General features: G+C 48.0%; 2 protein-coding genes across 2 annotated transcripts in view; both read left to right on the forward strand.

Annotated features, from left to right (window-relative positions):
• The window catches only part of naa15b (N-alpha-acetyltransferase 15, NatA auxiliary subunit b), a 20,794-nt gene extending 4,016 nt beyond the window's left edge, over positions 1-16,778 (forward strand). The window contains 19 exon segments of the mRNA XM_060047414.1: positions 211-374; positions 376-416; positions 419-459; positions 2,274-2,408; positions 3,770-3,923; positions 4,901-5,020; positions 5,217-5,312; positions 6,980-7,086; positions 7,366-7,438; positions 7,777-7,946; positions 9,036-9,188; positions 9,779-9,907; positions 10,930-11,143; positions 12,651-12,844; positions 13,287-13,395; positions 13,758-13,856; positions 14,085-14,228; positions 15,373-15,470; positions 16,544-16,778. Coding sequence (XP_059903397.1) covers positions 211-374; positions 376-416; positions 419-459; positions 2,274-2,408; positions 3,770-3,923; positions 4,901-5,020; positions 5,217-5,312; positions 6,980-7,086; positions 7,366-7,438; positions 7,777-7,946; positions 9,036-9,188; positions 9,779-9,907; positions 10,930-11,143; positions 12,651-12,844; positions 13,287-13,395; positions 13,758-13,856; positions 14,085-14,228; positions 15,373-15,470; positions 16,544-16,741 — 2,439 coding nt within the window. The 3' untranslated portion in view covers positions 16,742-16,778.
• A 4,012-nt stretch (positions 16,779-20,790) lies between these two features.
• LOC132454707 (ras-related protein Rab-33B-like) lies at positions 20,791-24,807 on the forward strand. Its single transcript, XM_060048231.1, has 4 exons — positions 20,791-21,708; positions 22,837-23,015; positions 24,094-24,538; positions 24,616-24,807. Exons 1-3 carry the CDS (start codon positions 21,487-21,489, stop codon positions 24,446-24,448), a joined length of 756 nt encoding a protein of 251 aa, XP_059904214.1. The 5' UTR covers positions 20,791-21,486; the 3' UTR covers positions 24,449-24,538; positions 24,616-24,807.
• The last annotated feature ends 566 nt before the right edge of the window (positions 24,808-25,373 follow it).

Consider the following 25,373-nt stretch of genomic DNA (forward strand, 5'->3'; position numbering starts at 1 on the left):
AGTTTTAAAAAAAATATTTCATCTGCATGTCTCTCATGTCTCAATTTTTTTTTTGTAACTGAGAACTTTGAAATTTCGCCTTAAAAAATGGTCAAAAAGAAAATGTTCCAATCTACAAAGATATACAGATATGCATCCAGCTGTTCTGCCCTTTTATAAAACATAATAATAATCGATTATGTTAATTTTGTGATCGTTTGACGCAAAAAAAGAAATCGCGATCAACATTCGATTAATCGCTCAGCCCTACAAGAGAGTGTGTTTGTGTCTGTGCATTCGGTCCGTTCGGCCCTTAACCCTCTCCCAGGCTGGCACGTGTACGGGCTGCTGCAGCGCTCAGACAAGAAGTACGACGAGGCCATCAAGTGCTACCGCCCTGAAGTGGGACAAGGACAACCTGCAGATCCTGCGCGACCTCTCCTGCTGCAGATCCAGATGAGGGACCTGGAGGGCTATCGGGTGAGACTGCCGCAGCACGCCTGGTGAAACGCAGTTCACAGCGTAGCAGTACATTTACATTGAGGGGATTCTGCTGACTCTTTTATCCAAAGCGACTTCATTCATTCACACATTCGCACACCGACGGAAGAGTCTACCACCCAGGGGGACAGCCAGCTCGTCGGGAGCAGTCAGGGTGAGGGGTCTGGCTCAGGGACACCTCGACACTCGCCTAGAAGGAGCCGGGGATCGAACTAGCGACCTTCCGGATACATTTTACATTTGGGGGACTTTGCTGAAGCTTTTATCCAAAGCAACTTCATTCACACAGTCACACACCAATGGCAGATTCAACCAAACAGGGCGACTGCCAGCTTCGTCGGGAGCGGTCCAGGGCGAGGCGTCTTGCCCTGGGGCACCTCGACACTCGGCTTGGAGGATCCGGGGATCGAACTCGCACCCTTCCCGGTCGCCAGTGAACCGGCTCTACCTCCTGAGCTACTGCCGCCCCAAGGCCTTTCGCACAAGAACTAAAAAAATAAATCAGGAGTTGCGTGTTGCAGACATGGTACAGGACACAAGCCGCCCCAGACGTGTTCCCACATATCGGAGGCACTCGGTGTCTCTGAGGCGAGGGGGTGGCCCCAGGGTGCAGCGTGTGGGAGGCAGTACGTGACGCATAAAGAATACAGCGGTAGTCAAAAGGGTTTTGTTTACAACACGTCGAAGATGGCGGGCGAGGTTACCCACTCCTCTTTGCGGCGGTATCAATGCTGCATTTATTCCGTAATATCAGCAGAAGGGTGGAAAGAAGTCGGAACTCAAAACACAGGCAAGGAGGAAAAAGTACGAAGCAGGAACACTCTGTGCTCCCGGTTGCGCACCAGTCGCAGGACAGAAACGTCAGCACGCTCGCTCGCTCTCCAATTGTCTGGACTTTACACTAGGGCCCTGGTACGTTGAACTCCGGAGGGGCAGATTCTGACATTTGGGTTAACACATCGAGCCCAACCGGGGTGGTATTCGGAGAGTGTCCGACTTACGGAGCAAGGCCGACGTGTGAAAGGCCTTGTATATAGGTCTTTTCTCCAAACGCAAAGTCACTTTACGAGCCATAACACACTACTAAGAAGGCTGAGGCTTGTTTAAATTTAGTTTTAACCGGCACAATAGGTCGGCTTAGCCCAGGAGGTAGAGCAGTTGTCTTGTAACTGAAAGGTTGCTAGTTCGATCCCCAGCTCCTCCTAGCTGAGTGATGTGTCCCTGAGCAAGACACTTAACCCTAACTGCTCCTGACGAGCTGGCTGTCGCCTTGCATGGTCGACTCTGCCGTCGGTGTGTCAATGTGTGTATTAACCGATGTAAGTCGCTTTGGATAAAAGCGTCTGCTAAATGCCCTAATTGTAATTTTAATACCATTTCCCTTCGCAACATTTGCTTGCTTCACTTATAGCGGCAGTAATAGCTACATTTTTCATTTGTCACTTGAGATTTTCTCACAATCGGCGGGGGGGGGGGGGGCAGAGGTGTACCGAACAGACCGCAGTAGCCCTTTGTTTTACCGCTGACGCTCAAATCTGAACAAGTGTGCAGCAGACGCCCACTCTGCGGCCGTGGCCACTCGCATTGCATCACAAAAGTTGGCTGAACTATTTAGAGTAAAGCCCTGAAGCTTCAGCTTTGTACGTCCGTTGTCGTCCTCTTTCCATCCCCGCCACCCCATAAAACCCACGCGCGCTCATGGGAGTGCCTGGCCCCTAAATCTCCCCCCTCTGAGGTGTAGTGGGATCTAACGTGAGCGCTCATGTCCCCGACGTTTGTTCACGCCTCCCCAGGAGACCCGCTACCAGCTGCTCCAGCTGCGGCCGGCCCAGCGAGCCTCCTGGATCGGCTACGCCATCGCCTACCACCTGCTGGAGGACTACGAGATGGCTGCCAAGATCATCGAGGAGTTCAGGAAAACGCAACAGGTGGGACCCCGCCCGTGTGCCCCCCCCCCCTCGCACGGCGAAAGCACCTCGCGCTCGGAAAGCGCTTTGAGGGAACAAAGCGAGAGATGTCGTGCCATACGGACCGATTTGGGTTATCCTCTAGAACAGTGGTTCTCAAACTTTTTTTACTAGTATACCCCCTCTTGGAGTGTAAAGAGGGGGTATATTTTTTTCAGCTGAGTACCCCCTTCACTAGAACAAAACATTTTAAACATAAATAATGTAGTGTGCGTTCTATTTGGCAGTGTAAACATTAACATTAAAAGGGTGTAAATACTCACGATTTAGTGAGAAACATGGGTCTGTGCTTCATGCAACTTTTTGCTAACTAAAAGCTCCAAAGTTACCCCTGCAGAACTCCAAAGTACCCCCAGGGGTACGGTGCGCGTTCCCCCATTTGAGAACCACTGCCCTAGAATTCTGGCCATCAATGTACAAAATACTGTTATCAGCAAACAAAGAGGTCTTGCAGTCCTCCCTCTCTACAGATTTGTTAAACACAGCCCACGTACGCCCTCAGTATGAGTCCAGGGCCGCCTGTTCCCTGGCGTGCTTCTGATAAGGCCTGGCTGCATCCTGTCTTTATGCCGTCGGCACGGCAACGCGGAATACAGTTTGGAGTGGCTGTGGTGGCACCTTTCCTGTCAACTGTAGTTCTCCCCCCCCCCCCCACGACGCCGTGGCTGATTGGATGTAGATCAACGACCGTCTAAATATAGACGTGGCTCCGTAACAGTACACATGTCTGAAGGCTTTACCGAAAGTCAGACATTCGGGGAAAAAGCTGTCGTGCAGACATCAAGCCAACAGTCCGGCGAGGGATTTTTGCAAAGTTGATCTTTTGTGTGGGACACTGCCACACACGCATCCTCTTCTCTGAAGCCTTTCACTAAATACGTTAAAGTATAATCTAGAACCTGAGAGGTAAACAGTTTAACATTGACCAGATGCCAATAAACAAAGTATCCATATTAACCTATAAATACACATTCATGAATGCAGTGTACTCGTATCGTACAATTCATAACCTAAACGGACTGCATTTATATAGTGCTTTTCTAACCAGTGCCCACTCAAGGCGCTTAACAACATTGCTAAGTATTCATCCATTCATGCACACATTCACACACCGACGGCGGTGTCAACCACGCAAGGGCGACAGCCAGCTATAGTCTCTGGCTCAGGGACACTCCGCTTGGAGGAGCCGGGGATCGAACCGGCAACCTTCCGGTTACCAGCCAACCTGCTCTACCTCCTGAGCCCCATGCTGCCTATGAAACGAATGAAGGGGATCTCTTGTAACCTCCGTGTCTGTCTGTCTGTCTGTCGTGGTGGTCCAGACATCTCCGGACAAAGTGGACTACGAGTACAGCGAGCTGCTGCTGTACCAGAACCAGGTGCTGCGGGAGGCGGGCCTGAACAAAGAGGCCCTGGAGCACCTCTCCAACTACGAGAAGCAGATCTGTGACAAGCTGGCGGTGGAGGAGACCCGAGGTGGGTCACTGTTCCCCCCCCTTCCCCCTCGCTGGCCTCTCGGCAACGCGAGGATCGGACTACACAACGTTTTAAACGTTCTTTTGTCTTTCACGATTGGCCTCACCGTACTATATTGATTCCTTTCTTCTGACAAATGCAATATTTGAAGACCCTTTGGACTCTGCTAAATGCCCTAAATGTAAAGTGTACGTCTTGTAGGAGTTTTCAAACACTGCGAAAACACTCAATGTGACCACACTATCCAACGTTTCGAAATCTCATGCAACGCTGTTAACGGCAGAATCTGGTACGACTTGGTCCTTATTCCTGTCGTCTGATCCCGGCATAAGACTCTTAATCTTAGCCAGTGAGGTCTGTTACACTCGCGCCCTGCAGATGTGTTTTCCTATTTCACCGAGTGCATGCAGACTGGCCGTATTGATCCGTAAGCGCTACGATGATGTGGGCTTCAGTGTGACCCCAATCGATATCTTGGATTTGTTTGACCACCTTTTCTCTCGCCAGTGCTCAAAACACCTTGCAGGATGGATCTCCTTAATCACTATTTTTAAGCGGCAATAAGCACATAATTACATAATCTAGAACTAGATCATTTACATCTTTAATTATAATACATTTGTATTCTCGTAGTTAAGCGTCTATGCATCAATGTTTTTCCGACTTGGTAGCTCGAATGCACCTAGGTCGGAGTTTACACAGCATAACACCGCACGGGTTTCCGAGGTTCTCTGCCTGTTTAGTAAATGAGCTAGTCACGTGATGTATCGGATCGTCACCAATATGGTATCGATACCCAATACTGCATTTGAAGTATCAGTGGGATTTTTCCGTTACGGCTATCGTTATCGGAACAACTCTAGCGATCACTCAGACCTCCTGCTGCATGCCGGTACGCTGCGATGCGTCCGCAGTGAAGAGGAGCTCCAGTGTGCTCACCACCTCCTCCTCCTCCTCCTCCTCCCTGTCTCTCGTAGGGGAGCTGCTGTTGAGGCTGGAGCGCATGGAGGAAGCCACAAAGGTGTACCGCCACCTGCAGGAGAGGAACCCCGAGAACTGGTGCTACTACCACGGCCTGGAGAAGTCCTTGAAAGCAGGTACAGCACATCCACGCGCATAGACGCGTGTTGCTTTCTCCATGGCATCGCGTTTGTCTTGGAATGTTAATCATTTGTGTCCGGCAAGAATATTAAAATATAATCCTAATTGATATCGATCTTTTGTTTTGATTTCGATTTTCCTTTTATGGGTGAAGATGTAGAAATGTTTTTGCTATTTCTTGTGTTTTTTCAGAAACGGTTGACGAGAAACGGAAAATCTACGAGGAAGCGTGGGAGCAGTATCCCAAAGGCCTGGTTCCTCGCAGACTACCCCTCAACTTCCTGTCTGGTGCGGCCAATCAGATGCTCCGAACCCTTTTTTCCCAACAGGACCTTAAGCTAAACCCTTTTCACAACAGGCCCTTAACCCATTTAGGCCTAAAGCGCCTGGAAAAAATGCCTGTAAAACCTATAGGCGATTTCAGAAAAGCCCCCAAAACCTGAAGTTTTTCTAGAAATTCAGCAATTGTGTCAACGCCTACTAAATTACTGATTTCTCAGCCCCTGTAACAGATAGGAACACAATTCAAAAAGTATTTGAGAGCTGACACCTGTGGCTTTCATGGGAAATTTGAGTTTTTATTTACAAATATTTACAATATTTACATACAGGTAGAAAAGTAAATAAAAAAGTAAAAAAATATGTAAAAGTGCAGGAACAGCACAAAACTGTAAAAAAAATAAAGTATAATAAAGTGAAATAAGTATATAAGAAAGTAATAAAGTATATAATAACAAACATGGGAAGGGGAACAGACTGGGACTAAAACTGTAAACAGTCTGCGTTTTAAATTACATGCACTTGTATGTGATGACTACTGAATAAAAGTATTATGCATAATACAAATACAATTGCATTCCATCCTAAGAAGTAGCGTAATTAAAAGATACAGGCTATAATTTGGGAATGTATAGTAGCCTTGGCCTTATTGTTCTGGAGATCGCAGTTAGGTGTGAAATCCAAAGAAGCTCTATTCTTTGGAAGAGCCTTGAACATCCTGCATACGGGCCCGTCGTTGCCTTGTTACGCCACTGGTGGTGACATTCCAGAGAAGCTTATCTGGTTTTACGGGTGCTTTACGCATCTCCGGGACAGTAATACATCTCTTACATATAAACTGTCGTCATTTCTTATTACAGCATCATCACAATCAATAAGTATTACTATTGATAAGTATAAGTGACATTCCAGAGAAGCTTATCTGGTTTTACGCACCCGGGTGCTTTACGCATCTCCGGGACAGTAATACATCTCTTACATATAAACTGTAGTAATTACTTATTACAGCATCATCCCAATCAATAAGTATTACTATTGTCCTTGCCTCCAGATGGCCGCAAATCTGTCCCGGGACATATTTCTGGCGAATTGCGTCCGAAAGAGATTCTTACTCTGTCGCCAGTAATCTCTTCGCACCGGCAACACAAGCAGCCCCATTCCCATAGCCCCATTCCATACTTCTTCTTCCTCGTCGTCATTCACGAACATGTGCCTTAACCATAATTCCCGGTCAATCGGTTCGTATTCGTCATCAAAGGACTCGGCCTCATCAACATCTTCGAAGCCGAGAAACTCGAAATCGCTACCGTCAGAAAAGTCTTCAGTCTCAAATTCCGCCATACTTGCTTGAAGAAATTTCTGAACTAAACTCACGAGGAACAAGTTGACACCTATATGTGTCTATTCTGATGCATTTCATTGACCCAGAGGCCGACACTTTGGGCAAAAACCCCCCTTTTACAGAAAAACGACGCAAACGCTTTCCCGTCCTTAAAGGTAGAATGACGCAACAGCGCCCCCGGCTTTAAAGGTAGAACAGCGGCAATGCTTTCCCGGCTTAAATGGGTTAAGCTAAACCCTTTTCCCATCAGGCCCTTAAGTTAAACCCTTTTCCCAACAGGACCTTAAGTTAAACTCTTTTCCCGAGCTCTAACGCTGTCCGTCCCTCTGTCCAGGGGTGAAGTTCCGGGAGTGTCTGGACCGGTACCTGAGGCTGAACTTCAGTAAAGGATGTCCGCCCGTCTTCACCACCCTCAAGTCCCTCTACCACGACAAAGAGAAGGTGCGTTTACCGTCGGTCGCCTCGGTTACCTGGGGATGAAGAACTAACTTTTTAGGACGCTTCGGACAGCAAAATATTTGATTTAATGACAGAAATTTCAATTTCCGTTAAAACTGACTAGTAATTATATAAGTAGGGTTCTAATCATTTGTATATTAGAGTAACGATTGATATTTCTACGACACCAAGTCACGTTTATTTCTTGCAACCGAGCGTCTCTCATACAGCCGTGGGGAGCCACATGAGCTTTGACCCTGTGCCCTGTCACCTCCTCTCTAGGTCGCAATAATTGAAGAGTTGGTGGTCGGCTATGAAACCTCATTAAAGGGCTGTCGAATGTTCAACCAGAACGGTGAGTAGAAGAGCCACACCTTTCTGCATTTTATGTTCATGTTTTAATGTACGTACTTATTCTATCTTGTACGTCCTTGCACTTAAAAATAGTACGTGGCATTGTGTAGTGTATTATCCTAGCTATCTTCGTTTTATACGGGGAATGGGTAAGCCTAGCGATTGTTAGTGCTTGGTTCTATGAACATCCTTACTGTACCGACAGCGATACATAACTTCTCTTTTGACCAACGTACTCATTGTGAGCGGCTTTGGATAAAAGCGTCTTCTAAACGTAAACGTCTATACGGTCAACATTTGAGGTTTTTTTCCAAGCTGTGCTCCGATTGGCTGTTCCAGACGGCGGTAAGGAGGAGCCCCCCACCACCCTCCTGTGGGTGCAGTACTTCCTGGCGCAGCACTACAACATGGTGGGCCAGCAGACACTGGCCCTGGAGTACATCAACGCCGCCATCGAGAGCACGCCCACGCTCATAGAGCTGTTCGTCATCAAGGCCAAGATCTACAAGGTAACCGCTCGTCCCGACGCCTCGCACACGACCAGGCCTAGTGTCGCTCCGATACCGGTATCAATGCCAGTATCGGATGTTTCAGCCGTTGAAAGGGTCGTGGGAGGCGTATATGTTTCAGAAAGCTGAGAGTTCACGGGGGCTGTGTGTCGGATGTTTTCACTTATTGATGAACCATGATTAGAGTCTTTCCGTTAACGGTATCGGAAGTCTTTCCGTTAACGGTATCGGAAGTCTTTCCGATACCGGTATCGGAAGTCTTTCCGATACCGGTATCGGAAGTCTTTCCGATACCGGTATCGGAAGTCTTTCCGATAACGGTATCGGAAGTCTTTCCGATAACGGTATCGGAGGTCTTTCCGATACCGGTATCGGAGGTCTTTCCGATACCGGTATCGGAGGTCTTTCCGATAACGGTATCGGAGGTCTTTCCGATAACGGTATCGGAGGTCTTTCCGATACCGGTATCGGAGGTCTTTCCGATACCGGTATCGGAGGTCGTTCCGATACCGGTATCGGAGGTCGTTCCGATACCGGTATCGGAGGTCGTTCCGATACCGGTATCGGAGGTCGTTCCGATAACGGTATCGGAGGTCGTTCCGATAACGGTATCGGAATAACTTTAGTCATGGTTCATCAACAAGTGAAAACATCCGGCACACAGCCCCCGTGAACCCTCAGCCCACGGAAGTTCCTCGGCTCCTGGCTAAAATGCAGTATCGGGTATCAAGTCTATGCGTCGATCCGGTTACCTTCATGTGACCAGTTAATTTATTTCACAGTCAAAGAACATCAAATGGTGCGTGCGGTGTTATGCTGCGTTTGTTAATGGTCGGAGGTGGAAAGTCGGAATGGGAAACGCGTCATCTCCGACCTTGCATGCGCTGAGCTACCAACTCGGAAAAACATTGATGCATGGACGCATAACTACAAGAATACCAATGTATAATAATTATAGATGATCTCTACTCTCTACATCTCTACCCGCAACAACGCAACCGCGGCCTCGATCGCGAGTACAACGCCCACCCCCCCCCCGCCCGAAGGTTGTGTGGTGACCTCTGACCCCTCTTGAACCCCCCTCCCCAGCACGCCGGGAACATCAAGGAGGCCGCCCAGTGGATGGACGAGGCCCAGGCGCTGGACACGGCCGACCGTTTCATCAACTCCAAGTGTGCCAAGTACATGCTGAAGGCCGGCCTGGTCAAGGAGGCCGAGGAGATGTGCTCCAAGTTCACCCGGGTGAGAGTCGGGGTCCCCCTGCTGGGCTCGGCCAGCTGGCTGCATGGGAGGGGGGGGACGCCTGTGAGGGCACGCCTCGGATTAAGGCATTCGATGGGTCGATGCTGCAGGAAGACAGCTCACCGTACAGATTTGTGTTTTATTTCATCTCGTCAGGTACACAAGAGTAAAGTTCTTAGGCTTGGTACCTCGACTGTCACATTATATAGAAGCGATACTACAAGATGAAGATAACAAAATAAAAACGGTGTTAAAATATGTATAAATAAGGAGCAGCATCACAAACAAGATCAGAATAGTAAATAAATGAAGAAAGTAGGTAATAAGTAGAGAAACTAAAAAGGGGCTAATAATAAATAATAAAGGGTAGTAAAGTGTCAATAAGAAACAGAGACTAAACCATCCTTTTATTAAGATAATTGTGAAACTGATATGTTTTTCGACAAACTAGAACAGAAAATATTATCATTTGTCAATCATAATTAAATGCATTTTAATTTGCATGCAAAATGTCAATGACATTTTTGTTAAACTAATGGGAATCGACGTCCGTGTTTCTAACCCTGGTTCTGCTTTGTCAATGCCCATAGGAGGGAGCCTCCGCGGTGGAGAACCTGAACGAGATGCAGTGCATGTGGTTCCAGACGGAGTGCGCCCTGGCCTACAAGGGCATGAACAAGTATGGAGACGCCCTGAAGAAGTGCCACGAGATCGAGAGGGTAAGGGAGAACCCCAGCTCTCCTCGTTAGGCCTGAACGAGGGGAGAGCTAGAGAGCATGAGACTGTCAAAGGCAAAGGATTCCCTTTTTTATATTCGTCTCTCGGTCTAAACCAACGCTTATCTAGCCTGGCATCAAATTGGGAGTCAACCTGCCTGTTCTCATTCCTGCATTAAGCTTGGCTCCAGTCTGTAACACACAAAGGATCCTCTAACAATAATCTCCTGTGGCGAATGATGCTTATCTAGCCATCATACATCTAGGTCAGGGATGGGCAACTTTCATGATAAAGAGGGCCACATTTTTCATCATAACCATCGGAGGGCCACATGACTGCACACTTCAACCAAACGTGAGCTGAGAGAAGCTACACAATTTTGAATTTGGTAGATATGATTTCCTGTATTCTGGTGCATTTTGGGGATGGCCACTACCTAAAAAATCATCCAGAATCATAACCTATGTACGGTATGTTAATTGAACCAACATACATTCATTTCATGTTTTCCATGCTCAAACAGCCACATGAATGGTCAGTATTTGTATCAGTGCAAAGGGCTCCCATACATCATCATTCAATGAAGTCAAAAAACTGAAAAACAGTGGCCCAACATTAAGTGCAACAACTCAATGAACTCAAACCCAACAAGCAGTTGTAGTAGTTGTAGTGGCGACTTAAGTGGATATCTTTAATGACTGATATCGCTTCTAAGCAAACTAGACGCATGGGTTTGCCTTCGAATTCTATGAATTCTTCTCATCTTTCTTGACCGAGTTTTTCTGTAACTCGATAAATTATTATTCTTTTTATTTTTTATTTTATTTTTTTTATTTTTTTATTTTATTATGTGCGGGCCTGACTGAGTGAGGACGCGGGCCGCACTGAGTGAGGACGCGGGCCGCCAGTTGCCCATCCCTGATCTAGGTGGACAGGCCCACCTGGTGGCATGAAACCACCCCTTTTAATATTTTAGGTGTGGTCCTGCCTAACCCTCCTCTCTTCTTCCCCCTCCCGGCCGCAGCATTTTGTGGAAATCACGGACGACCAGTTTGACTTCCACACGTACTGCATGCGTAAGATGACGCTGCGCTCGTACGTGGACCTGCTGAAGCTGGAGGACCTGCTGCGGCAGCACCCCTTCTACTACAAGGCGGCCCGCACCGCCATCCAGATCTACCTGGGGCTCCACGACAACCCGCTGACCGACGACAGCAAGGAGATGCAGGCCGACACAGGTACACCCCCCCCCCCCCCACACACTCAGACTCAGGGCAGGGCGATTATTCGAAATTCGATTTCGAAGTTTTCGATTATTATAATTATTTATCTTTTTATGTTTTATTGAAAGTGCAGCTGGATACATATCTGTACATTATTTTAGATTTGAACATTTCCTTCTGGACCATTTTGTGTATTTTTTCTCAGTTACAAAGTGTTTTTGAGAGGGACATGTTGAATTAATACATCATGTTTTCAAACTCAAAACATAATCGTTTGAATAATCGTGATTTCAATATTGACAAAAATAATCGTGATTATGATTTTTTTTCTATAATCGAGCAGCCCTACTCGGACTCTCTTCTTCTGTGGTCTGGCCTGAAGGCCGACCAGTTTATTATTTTTCAGATATACCAGTTCATAGAAATCTGCACAGAGAAAACTTTGAGATCACGCTTTGACTTCCAATTGCGTCAAACATTACCCCTTGTAGTAGCATCTGTTGTGGACGCTTTGTGGAACAGGGTGAGACCTGCTCTGAGACCTGCTCTGAGATCTGTTTGAACTGAGGTGCAGTGGTTCATGGTGGCCCCATGGACGATGAGACCTGCAGAGTATCCCTAGGCGGATGCTGTGAGCTCAGACATAGTGGTGTGTGGCATATGGAGGTTGTATTATCCTCCAAGGCTGTTTTACGGCGCAATAATTATATAAGAAATATTATCGCAATCGTAATGGCCTGGTGCAATATATCCAAATTGCAGGAGCGGGGATTTAATAAGGGTACAATATGTAAATGGCTTCCACCATTATAAATTAAGTGCTCTCTAGTGCTACTCAGATGACCGGACCTACAATTATTTTTCATCGTGTCACATCATGTAAAAAAATAAATAAATCCCTTCAATTTTAATTTGTGACCAAAAAAAGATCATTCCCTTATTGGAGTTGCTCATATCGCAATCACTTTATCTGTCAAAATAATTGCAACAGAATATTTTTTTTTACCTTTTATCGTTCAGCACTACCCCTTTCAGGACATGGATTTGTCTTATGTAAGAGGCATGAGAAACTCCTCTTACAAGGGGTTGATTTACATTCTGTTCAATTTTATATTTGGGTAGCCATTAATCTCCGGTAGGGTCTCCAAGGGCTTAACACGCCAAGTATTTATGACACCCCCCTGACCTTAGCCCCCCAGAGGGCAAGAAAAAAACACCCTTAATCAGCAAGGAAGAGATCTAGAGAAGCAACGCAGACTGGGGGATCCCTCGTTCAAGGGATGACCAGGAGGACAATGGGGGCCACAATCCACTTTGCAGACATACAGGCAAAACATTTTAAATCGGTGATGGGGTGCTGGCCGGTCGACCGTAAGGAGAGTTCAGGCATTCAGTCGTACTAACCAGGTTGATGAGGGTGTACAACTGTGAAGGGAAGACGGACTCTTGTCACTGTTCAGCCATGAGACCGCCGCCGCCACCAGCAGCAGCACTAACGGGTGGTTCTTCTCTGCCACTCCAGCCAACCTGTCGGACAAGGAGCTGAAGAAGCTGAGGAACAAGCAGCGGCGAGCGCAGAAGAAGGCCCAGCTGGAGGAGGAGAAGAAGACCGCCGAGAAGGAGAAGCAGCTGAAGAACCAGAAGAAGAAGAAGGAGGACGACGACGAGGAGATCGGCGGGCCCAAGGAGGAGCTCATCCCCGACAAGCTGGCCAAGGTGGGTGGGTGTGTGTGTGTGTGTGTGTGTGTGTTTGTGGGGCGCGGTGGATAAGTCATCGATGACTACACTGGGGCGGCGGTGGCTCAGGATGTAGAGTTGGGGGTAGACTTGTAACCGGAAGGTTGCTAGTTCGATCCCCGGCCCCCCCTCCCCGCTGAGTGTTGAGGTGACCCTGAGCAAGGCACCTCAGCCTAACTGCTCCAGACTAGCTGGCTGTCGCCCTGCGTCGTTGACACCGCCGTCGGTGTGTAACTGTGCTTGAATGGGTGAACGTTAAACAATATTCTAAAGAGCCTTGAGTGGGCGCTGGTTAGAAAAGCGCGGTGTAAATGCAGTCCATTTACCATTTAGCGTGTTTTGGACACTTCTTGGCAACGATTTCCACCGTGAATCTGTGTGAAGGTCCGTTCCATAACAATATGCTGTGCTCTGTCTGCAGGTAGAGAATCCCCTGGAAGAGGCGGTCAAGTTCTTGACGCCACTGAAGCACCTGGTGAGGGACAAGATCGACACGCATCTGCTGGCTTTCGAGATCTACTTCAGGAAAGGTACCAAATAAATTTTTACCCATCTGAACTTGTCTTGAGCACAGGCTCCATTAAGTCAGCGTTTGCCCTTGGGGTCCAACCATTCCTAACCATTTGAATAAATGAGGTTGCCTTCATTTCAATGTTTCAGGCATTAATGCGTGACTTCATAAGCATTCGGGCAGATTCACATCCACAAGACCTCCCCAGAGAGTAGGGCTGAGCGTTATCATTACTGCATTGTCTGGTTTGTTCTAAAGACTCGTCACTTTATTTAACCTGTGCCTTCAGTCGCTCTCCCAGGTTCTCTTCCTCTTCTGAAGGGAAATCCGCTGACTGTAGCTGTTGTGCTGTCTCCTCCCCCCCCCCCCCCCCCTCTTCAGAAAAGTACCTGCTGATGCTCCAGTCCGTCAAGAGGGCCGTGGCCATCGACCGGGACAACCCCTGGCTCCACCAGTGTCTGGTGCGCTTCTTCAAAGGAGGTGAGGGGGGACGGGTTTGCCTTGACTGACTCCCACCCCCGCTGAAAGGTTCTGGGTTCGATTTCCCCCCCCCCCCCCCCACAGTCTACCCCCCCCCTGGGGGGTCCTTGAGCAACGATGCCGCACCCCGGTGACACAGATCTGAAACCTACTGTGCAAGTTATCGTGTCAGGTACGTGACGGCTCTGGCCGTATTTAATAAGGTGTGTGTGTGTGTGTGTGTCGCAGTGTCGGAGAGCACTGACCTCCCTGTGGCCGTGCGCACGGTGCTGAAGCAGGAGATCACTCGGCTGTTCGGGGACAGCAACGCCAGCAGCTTCAACCAGGAATACCTCTCCAAGCACTCCAGATCCATCCCCCACCGAGTGGCGGGTAGGGGGCTCACGCACTCACACAGTCTCACCCTCTCACCCACCTAGTCTCACCCTCTCACCCACCTAGTCTCACCCTCTCACCCACCTAGTCTCACCCACCTAGTCTCACCCTCTCACCCACCTAGTCTCACCCTCTCACCCACCTAGTCTCACCCTCTCACCCACCTAGTCTCACCCTCTCACCCACCTAGTCTCACCCTCTCACCCACCTAGTCTCACTCTCTCACTCACTCACTCACACAGTCTCACCCTCTCACTCACTCCCTCTCACACAGTCTCACCCTCTCACTCACTCCCTCTCACACAGTCTCACCCTCTCACTCACTAACACAGTCTCACCCTCTCACCCACCTAGTCTCACCCTCTCACTCACTCCCTCTCACACAGTCTCACTCACCTACTCCAACAGTCTCACCCTCTCACCCACCTACTCCAACAGTCTCACCCTCTCACCCACCTACTCCAACAGTCTCACCCTCTCACCCACCTACTCTCACACAGTCTCACCCTCTCACCCACCTACTCTAACAGTCTCACTCTCTCACCCACCTACTCTAACAGTCTCACCCTCTCACTCACTCCCTCTCACACAGTCTCACTCACCTACTCTAACAGTCTCACCCTCTCACCCACCTACTCTCACACAGTCTCACCCTCTCACCCACCTACTCTAACAGTCTCACCCTCTCACCCACCTACTCTCACACAGTCTCACCCTCTCACCCACCTACTCTAACAGTCTCACCCTCTCACCCACCTACTCTCACACAGTCTCACCCTCTCACCCACCTACTCTCACACAGTCTCACCCTCTCACCCACCTACTCTCACACAGTCTCACCCTCTCACCCACCTACTCTAACAGTCTCACTCTCTCACCCACCTACTCTAACAGTCTCACTCTCTCACCCACCTACTCTAACAGTCTCACTCTCTCACCCACCTACTCTAACACAGTCTCACCCTCTCACTCACCTACTCTAACACAACCTTATTTACACACACTACTTTACTTTACATTACTCTAATGCTCACTCCCTCTAATACACAATCACTCGCACTCGTGCTATAACTACTCGTACAATTGAGTTAACGCTCCCCTGGTTGTTTTTATTAACCTGCTGTATCCATTCTCCCGTTAGCTGCCAAGATGATGGTCTACATGGACTCATCGACTGAAACCAAGGCGATGGAGCTGGCCACCGCCATTGACGAGTCCCTCGTCAACAGAACCATCGTGGTGCGTCTTCATGTCCACACGCACGCGACGCACAATACACAACAAACTACACACAACACACCGACTCGCTACCAGCAGTCAGGATTCATTCAGTTAAATAGGATGGATCTGAAAGACAAAAGTATAGGTTGATAGCAATTCAATGTTCATGATTGAGGATGATTTATACGGGAAATTAGTTAACTTAACAATTGTTGGGGCTTTCCCCTTGGTTCTATAAACATCCTTACTTTACCGACAGTGATATAATGCCGTTTCTTTCTTCTCACAAATGTACCTATCGTCAGTCTCTTTGGATAAAAGCGTCTGCTAAATGCGCCATAATTGTGAATGTATAATCAGCGTTCTCTATGGCGCGCCCAGTCCGATGTCTGGCTCTATCTACAGCTGGCCTGTCGTAGCTCTGGGTGTCACAACAACAGAGAGTGGGAGTAAATGACTGTGAGGGCTTGCGTTCGACTTCCTGTTGCAGCACTGCTACCCAAACAGGAATCTCTAACCGCAGATGTCCCCTGAAGCAATAGGCTTTACCAGAGCTCTGTAGGGGGGGGGGGGTGCCCATTTTGAGGAATCGACTGCATGCTGGGTTGAGTTTGGAAGGACAAATCCAACGGTCGAGGTTGCGTTCTCGAATGTGGGCGGTTCATGTGGGTCGCGAAACGGTAGCAGCTATCAGGGATATCGGATAATATTCACCGATTTTATATTTAGAATAAAAAACTAGAATACTGGAAAGGGCGTCCGATAATATACTGGCATATCGTTTCACCTGTTAACCTCTTCATCCCGAGAGGACGCAGATCCGGGCCACCTTATTACTTCACATGCACGGCAATCTCCCGTAGATTCCATATGATGGCACTATTATTATGCACTTCTGCACTCAACCTGCCAGCTCTACTTCCTTCCTCACGTTCGACACACAAGAGGTGCGTACATTAAGTGCCAGGACGTACGGAACACAATAAGTGCGTAAGAGGGATGTGTGGGGCTGGGCGGGGGGGGGGGGGGGGGGGGGGGGGAGCCCGTTCCACCATGTAGACGATCATGACCTCACTCCGTCCCCCCCCCAGATCTGCACGGACGTGCTGGAGAGCCTTGGCAACGGCGTGCTGGGCGACTGCAAGGAGCGCGCCGAGGCGTACCGCGCCGCGTGCCACAAGCTGTACCCCTACACGCTGGCCTTCATGCCCCCCGGCTACGAGGAGAACGCCAAGATGGCCAACGGCGACACCAGCATGGAGACGGAGGAGCTGACCAATGAGATGTGAGCGCCGGGTGCTGGCGGCGGCGGCGGCGGCGGCGGCGGCGGCGGCGGCGGAGTAGGAGAGGGAGGAGGAGGAGGAGGAGCACGTTTTTCTTTTACAGCCTGGCACTGAGCCTTGGGGTGCACCACCCAATGGCCGTTAAGGGGGAGAGGTGGAGGAGGAGGAGGTGGAGGAGAGAAGGAGGTGGAGAGAGCTGAAGAGATGTCGGTTTCTCTCTGGCTCGGCTGGAGAGGGTGGACCCCCGGGAACGCTTGGCTCTTTTTCACGTGGTGATATTCAGGACTGTGTGTGCGTGTGCGTGCGATGTGTGTTTGTGTGTGTGTGTGTGTGTTTGAACAAAATGGGAGGGGGAGGGAGAAAGAGAGATGTGACAAAACAGCTATTTGATTTTATTTTTTTTTTGCTTTATTTTTTTATTAGTTATTTTAAAAAATAGCGCGTACAAACACACTGAATATCGGGGGAGGGGGCGGGGCAGGGGGGGGTGGGGTGACAGACAGCTGACGTGACGAATGAGGAGGATCTCGCGGTCTTTGCCCCCGGGAGATCCAGAACAACCAGGACTGCAGCCACTACTTCTGAGTCAGCTTTAACAACACTTCCAAACACACACAGACAGACACAAACACACACACACACAGACACACGCACACAAACTCGACTGCGACCAGTGTTCCCTGCATTTAAAAAAAAAAAAAAGAACATGTTATTTATAAAGGAAAAGAACAAACAATACTGTACTCTCTGGGACAATGGAGCCCCAGGTCTCCAGGGGGAGAAGACTCGTGGTTACTGAGGGTCCAAACCCCAACCAGCGCGGACACACAGCCGTAAGGAAGGGGTCTGGCGCCCCCTAGGTGTGGTGCACGGTAGCACGGACAGCCCTGCAAGTATTCTGCCCGTCGGTGACGGTGTCCCACTACTGACACGCGTATGGCCGTGCCCCTCCCACCTTCGTCACCTTCCCGCCCTTCCTTGGTCCAGGGTGAACTTGGGGAAGAAGGTCTGACTCTGTAGATCTGTGTTTATTTTTCACCAGAGCTATACTCCATGGAGCCTAGCTTCTTGTGTACCGGCACTGCACACGCGGAGAGGGGAGGGAGGGAGGGAGGGAGGGAGGGAGGGGGAGGGAGGGAGGGGGAGGGAGGGAGGGAGAGTGTTTCGTGCTTACTTCCACACTGTCACTGCTACCATGTTTATTTGGGGTTGTGTTTTTTTTTTTTTTTTTTTTGATCTAAAAGGGTTGGATAGATCTGAGCAATACTACAGACACTGTGTAGTCCATAATGGAATGAATAAACTCATGTACTTGATGCTTATGATTTCTTTATCCGTGTAAAATGGATTGGACGGAAGAGTCTCTTCGGGATGAGTGGCATTGTTCTTTTGAGTCTGTTGTACAAAGTCTATGTTACCAAATTTAATTTTTAATTGAGTGCATGAAAACGACCTCGCATCTCCCCATGCCCCCCCCCTCAGAGGCCCTGTGAAAGATGAGCCTGCACTCCATCCCATCTCCGACGTTCTGTTGCCCACGGTTACAGAGGATACGAGTCTACAAGTAGCACCATCAACCACCCCCCCCCCCCCCCCATGTCTGTCTGTCTAGGCCCCGCCCCTCAACCTCTCCTGTTCTTTTGAGATTTTCCCTTTTTAATCTGTCCTTTTTATTTTCCCTCTTATTTTTTTTGATTCCAATGTGAACGGTGAAATCTGGGATGGCGTTGTATGATTTCTCTGATTTTTTTTTTTTTTATATTAAACCGGACAAAACTACGTTCTTTTTTCTTTCTTTTCATGATTTTGATATTCTGTTGTCTCCTGCAAATTCATCTTGTCTTATGTTTATTTCTGACTATCATGCATTTTAATCTGAAATCGATAAATTATCAGTCATGGTATATTCATCGGTTTTAAAAACTCATTGCATTCAAAATTTGACTTGCGCCTATACAATAATCGGGAATAGATGCCAAATGTTACAAATACCTTGAACACACAAAATTATACCGTCATCTGAACAAATATTTAACAGGAAGCGTTCCGTTCATCATGACTCCAGCAGCCAATGGGAAGAGTCCATGATGCGCAGGTGTGCGTCATTTGAGTCTGAATATTAATTGACCATCATTTACGACCAAGTCCTGCCCTATACCACACAACGAAAAGTAGCCTGAAGATGATGACATTGTGAGTCACAGCCATGACAGTAACGATGTGCTACAATACAATTCAAAGTAATATAAGCCTATTTTCCTTCATCTCTTTGAGACTGACTATCTCCGTTAGCTTTCTTAACTGCTATGGAGATATCTTAGATCATGCTTTCCTGTGACTCCTTTCAAATCCATTTTTTCCTTCTGCAATACATTTTCGATAACTATCCCTGACATGCATGGCCTCTTTCCTCTTTCCATCTAGAAGTGGAACACATACAGGTCCTTCTCAAAAAATTAGCATATTGTGATAAAGTTCATTCTTTTCCATAATGTAACGATAAAAATTAAACTTTCATATATTTTAGATTCATTGCACACCAACTGAAATATTTCAGGTCTTTTATTGTTTTAATACTGATTTTGGCATACAGCTCATGAAAACCCAAAATTCCTATCTCAAAAAATTGGCATATTTCATCCGACCAATAAAAGAAAAGTGTTTTTAATACAAAAAAAGTCAACCTTCAAATAATTATGTTCAGTTATGCACTCAATACTTGGTCGGGAATCCTTTTGCAGAAATGACTGCTTCAATGCGGCGTGGCATGGAGGCAATCAGCCTGTGGCACTGCTGAGGTCTTATGGAGGCCCAGGATGCTTCGATAGCGGCCTTAAGCTCATCCAGAGTGTTGGGTCTTGCGTCTCTCAACTTTCTCTTCACAATATCCCACAGATTTTCTATGGGGTTCAGGTCAGGAGAGTTGGCAGGCCAATTGAGCACAGTAATACCATGGTCAGTAAACCATTTACCAGTGGTTTTGGCACTGTGAGCAGGTGCCAGGTCGTGCTGAAAAATGAAATCTTCATCTCCATAAAGCTTTTCAGCAGATGGAAGCATGAAGTGCTCCAAAATCTCCTGGTAGCTAGCTGCATTGACCCTGCCCTTGATAAAACACAGTGGACCAACACCAGCAGCTGACATGGCACCCCAGACCATCACTGACTGTGGGTACTTGACACTGGACTTCAGGCATTTTGGCATTTCCTTCTCCCTAGTCTTCCTCCAGACTCTGGCACCTTGATTTCCAAATGACATGCAAAATTTGCTTTCATCCGAAAAAAGTACTTTGGACCACTGAGCAACAGTCCAGTGCTGCTTCTCTGTAGCCCAGGTCAGGCGCTTCTGCCGCTGTTTCTGGTTCAAAAGTGGCTTGACCTGGGGAATGCGGCACCTGTAGCCCATTTCCTGCACACGCCTGTGCACGGTGGCTCTGGATGTTTCTACTCCAGACTCAGTCCACTGCTTCCGCAGGTCCCCCAAGGTCTGGAATCGGCCCTTCTCCACAATCTTCCTCAGGGTCCGGTCACCTCTTCTCGTCGTGCAGCGTTTTCTGCCACACTTTTTCCTTCCCACAGACTTCCCACTGAGGTGCCTTGATACGGCACTCTGGGAACAGCCTATTCGTTCAGAAATTTCTTTCTGTGTCTTACCCTCTTGCTTGAGGGTGTCAATGATGGCCTTCTGGACAGCAGTCAGGTCGGCAGTCTTACCCATGATTGCGGTTTTGAGTAATGAACCAGGCTGGGAGTTTTTAAAAGCCTCAGGAATCTTTTGCAGGTGTTTAGAGTTAATTCGTTGATTCAGATGATTAGGTTAATAGCTCGTTTAGAGAACCTTTTCATGATATGATAATTTTTTGAGATAGGAATTTTGGGTTTTCATGAGCTGTATGCCAAAATCATCAGTATTAAAACAATAAAAGACCTGAAATATTTCAGTTGGTGTGCAATGAATCTAAAATATATGAAAGTTAAATTTTTATCATTACATTATGGAAAAGAATGAACTTTATCACAATATGCTAATTTTTTGAGAAGGACCTGTATATAGTTCATAACCTCCGTATGGCAGCTGGACTTCACGCCCACAGAGGTTCAACGAATCTCAACATACTAATGAAACCAGCCTCTTCGTCGCTACAACACCCCCAGTCGCCACATATTAACGCCTACCAGATATTCCCCAACTAGTTAACTAGGCCTACTGGCAACTTTGATACTGTGGCGTTGTTGGAGCTTGGAGGACCAGTTGTGTAATTCATTTCAGAATAAAAACATTTTTGGTTCATTTATGAGTGATAAGTTTATGAGTTTTTGATTCATTATGAGTCATTAACTGAAGTCACACCCCCATTAAAATCCATGTCTTCTGCTGAATGCAAATGTCAAATATAGGACTTGTCAAATGTAAATGGTCCTTGTAATGTAAACGTGATGCTGCTCATGTGTCTCATAGGTCGGTGTGACGTGAAAACACCTTGAGGGGTAGACTGTGATGGCATTAAATATTGCGCATTAGCCTAAACACATGCATTTAAGTTGTTTAATGGGAGGCAGTGGGAGTCCCCTCCCACTACTAAATCCAGCCCCACCCTCACCACTTGCAATCGTCACCTTGCAGTCGAGGGACCGAGTGCCATCTCCTCCACAACTTAGTTTTGTCTACACCTCAACCAACTCAACTGGGACAGAGAAACCGACCACGCTTCAATAGTTATTTTTATCACACACATTTTCATCTTAAGAAGAATGGAGTCGTCGCTCGAGTTCTCAAACTCGTTCAGCGGCGCGTCCTCGTCGCTGCCCGCCCGCAGCAGGACCTTTAAGGTGATCGTGATCGGGGACTCCGGGGTCGGGAAGACCTGCCTCACTCACCGCTTCTGCGCCGGGGAGTTCCCCTGCCGACCCGACGCCACCATCGGGGTGGACTTCCGAGAGAGGATCGTGGACATCGATGGAGAGAGAGTTAAGGTAAACGAACCGAAAAAGAAACAAACTTGTGATTTGATGTGTCACTAAATTTGCAAGGTGCCATGTAGGCCTACGCGTAATTTCGTGTCCAACAGTTGGATATGTTGTGCACTGGCGTAATTTTGCATCCATCGACCTTTTTGTTTGGTTTACAAGCCTTTACTTTATGGAATGCTTTGTGAGAGGGGAAGTAAGTAAGAAAATCCTTGGTCAACAGTTGGCTATGTTGTGCACTGGAATGTAAGGCGTAGTTTTGCATTCATCCACCTTTTTGGTTGTTTTACAAGCCTTTACTTGGTGTCAAAGTTCACCGTTTGGTCAAAGGGCTCTTCGCCAACACAGAGTGTGACATCAGTGAGAAAATGCAATAAAATAATCTGAAAACTTTGTATTTATAATTTTATGGAGGTGATAACTTCGGTGCTCCATACTCGTTGTGTGAAAATAAGCCTTCCCAACGTGTTGGGCTTTTGATAACTTTTGATAACATAAATATGGTTCAACTCAACTGGAAAAGAAAACACGTGGGTGTGCTGTGCATGCATGACGAATACTTAATGGTGCTGTTCTTCACGCTGTTGGTAAAAGCACATGATGGAGGAAGCAAGTCATACACACAGAGGAAGCACTTTTTTACATCGAGGGAAGAGGGGGGTCGAATTAAAAGGACAATATTGACTCAGACTGACCCAAACGTTTGCTATGTAAATGGGAACCGACTATTTGTTCATAGTGGGACCCGAGGCCATGTGTGGTAGAAAATGTTTTATCCTGGTAGCCTGTATCAATGATCTGGTGGCAGAAAAACCGGCGTTAAACTGAGCTTTTGTTTACACGTTTGTGTACAGTCAGCCAACAAACATATTGTACATTGCGTGCCTGTACGGCTATTTAAACGTGTCAGATATTTAAACGTGTCAAATATAGCACTTAAAGAAAAACAGACCTATTCACCCTAGAGACCTATGCATATTGACGTGTGTTTGTGTTTGTGTGTGTGTGCACATTATGTGGATGAGTCCAACATTTAAAACCAATATCGTCGTATCTTCATGCATGTCTCATCCCGTTATCCAACCTCCACGTCTCCTCTGTCGCGTGCCCCCCCCCCCCCCCCCCCCCCAACAGCTCCAGATGTGGGACACAGCTGGGCAGGAGCGTTTCAGGAAGTCCATGGTGCAGCACTACTACCGGAACGTCCACGCGGTGCTCTTCGTCTACGACGTCACCTACCCGGCCAGCTTCAGGGGCCTGCCCGCCTGGGTGGAGGAGTGCCGGCAGAACTCCCTGGGCCAGGACATCCCCAGGTGAGCGTCTCACCTCCGTTTGCAGCCCCAACACATCGGACCCTGAAAGGGTCTTGTGGGTTCACTTCAGAGTGTACAAGACAGCGGTAAAAATAGATTTGGGCGACAAAAAACTAACAGACAACAAAGAAAGGACCTGTAGGAGGAACACTGATGAAATAAGTGGGTGCTTTCCAGGAGTGCTACCTACATTACCGGGAAATCCCCGCTAGGCGTAGACTATGTACATTACTTTTGGCATGAGTCTGTGCCAGTTTGGGAGTCGTTGAGCTGCATCGACTGTTCCCCGTACCCACAAACTGCGTTACGTTGCAGTTCCGCTGTTGGATTGTTCATTTAACCGCCACCAGGCTGCTGTGAAATGAGATTATATTATATTTGACTTGAAGGATGAGTAACGGCACCACGTTGAGGCCGGCACGTGGCTCAGGAGGTAGAACGGGTTGGCTGGTGACCGGAAGGTTGCTAGTTCGATTCCCCGGCTCCTCCTTACTAGAGTGTCGAGGCGTCCCCTGGGCGAGACGCCTCTCCCTGACTGCTCCTGACGAGCTGTCTGTCGCCCTGCGTGGTCGACGCCGCCGTCTGTGTGTGTGTGACTGTGTGCATGAATGGGTGAATGTTAGGCCACATTGTAAAGCTCTTTGAGTGGCCACTGGTTAGAAAACTGGATATAAATGCAGTCCATTTACTATTTATATTTTACCACCACCAGCTGTGAATGAGATGTCGTCATATTTGACTTGAAATGTAACAAGACATTGATACGGCACTACATTTAAATTGACCTCAGGGGCATTTAGCAGACGCTCTTATCCAGAACCACGTACAATATATATCATGTGTCCTTCATGAAATGAATAACCTGTGCAGAGATGAGGAATCTTTTGTGATTTCTTGTAAAACGTCCAAAACATTTTTTTTAATCGGGGATGGCGTGCCGGCCGGTTAACCATAAGGAGGGTGCCCGCTTTGAGTTGTAGGCACTGCGATCCGCCAGGTATACGGTCGCGGTCACGCTCACCGCAACACACTCCCAACGGACGGGCTAATGAATTCTGGGGGCCGCTCTCCTCCCCAGGTTCCTGGTGGGGAGCAAGGTGGACCTGCGTACGCCGGGGGGGGCCAGCCAGGTGAGCCGGGAGCAGGCACTGAGGTTCTCCCAGACCCACAACATGACTCTGTTCGAGACCTCCGCCAAGAACCCCCTGGCCAGCAGCTGTGGCGCGGGGGGGCGGGGTCCGGGGAGGGGCAGGGCCCCGGAGGAGCCCTTCCACCAGGACGCGGTGGAGTCCATCGTGACGGCCGTGGCCGCCCGGCTGCGGAGAAACAGGAGGCTTCCGGAGCAACTGCACTCCAAGGGAGGGAACAGCTCTTTTAAGATCCCGGCGGACAAGAAACCTCTGGAGAAGGGGCACTGGGCGTGCACCTGCTGAGAGTGAGAGTGAGAGTGTGTGTGTGAAATAGAGTGTGTGTGTGTGTGTGTGTGTGTGAAGGAGAGAGAGGGTGTGTTAGTGAGTGTGTGTGTGTGTGGTGAGAGAGAGTGTGTTAGTGAGTGTGTGTGTGTGTGGTGAGAGAGAGTGAGTGTGTGTGGGTGTGTGAGTGAGAGAGAAAGTGAGTGTCTTCGAGTGAGTGAGTGTGCGTCGAAGAATCTTAATTTGTAATGATTTCAAATGAAATGTTGTACTGTAATTTTTAGCTTTTAAATATTGATGTTATTAACTTTTTTATGTTTTCTTCCGTTTTTCCATGCTCTGTGTAAAATAAAATACCATGTATACGTGTATAAAACATATCTCTTCTTCTCCATCATGTCGCTCAATAGCACGACTGCCTTAAGTGATAAATCCAAGGCCCCAGTCTTGAAAACCAAGTTCTATGGCTTTCTGTATGAACCCGATACAAGACAAACACCACTAAACACATTCTAACAAACGCAACAGAGCACTTGTTGCAGTGGCTTTTAAAAAGAGCTTCGTACGAGACTGATGGCTTGTCGGGAACCAACCTCCAACTATCCTATATGACTTTGTATAGAAGTAAAGGTGACGGTTTTACAGTGGATTTCTTACATCCTCCGTCAAGATGTTTGACATTCAGGAAATAATAGACAAAGGTTTATATTGTTACAATGCTGCCGAGGCAGAGCCTCAGCTGAAGCTCATTAAGTGAGATGCTCCACATTTCCTCGAGTGCGGAGACGTCGGCCGGCGTCGTAGTCTGAGCGGCCCGTCGGTTCAGTCTGAGCAAAGAGGAGTTCTACAAAGTCATGCATGCTTGTGCATTGCTGCCCCGGGAGACGCAGAGGGTATCGCGTGTGTTTTCTGTGAGTGTGTCTGTCCGACGGATGATTAAGGGTGG

This window comes from Gadus macrocephalus, chromosome 3 (assembly GCF_031168955.1).
Source record: "Gadus macrocephalus chromosome 3, ASM3116895v1".
NCBI classification, from domain to species: Eukaryota; Metazoa; Chordata; class Actinopteri; order Gadiformes; family Gadidae; genus Gadus; species Gadus macrocephalus.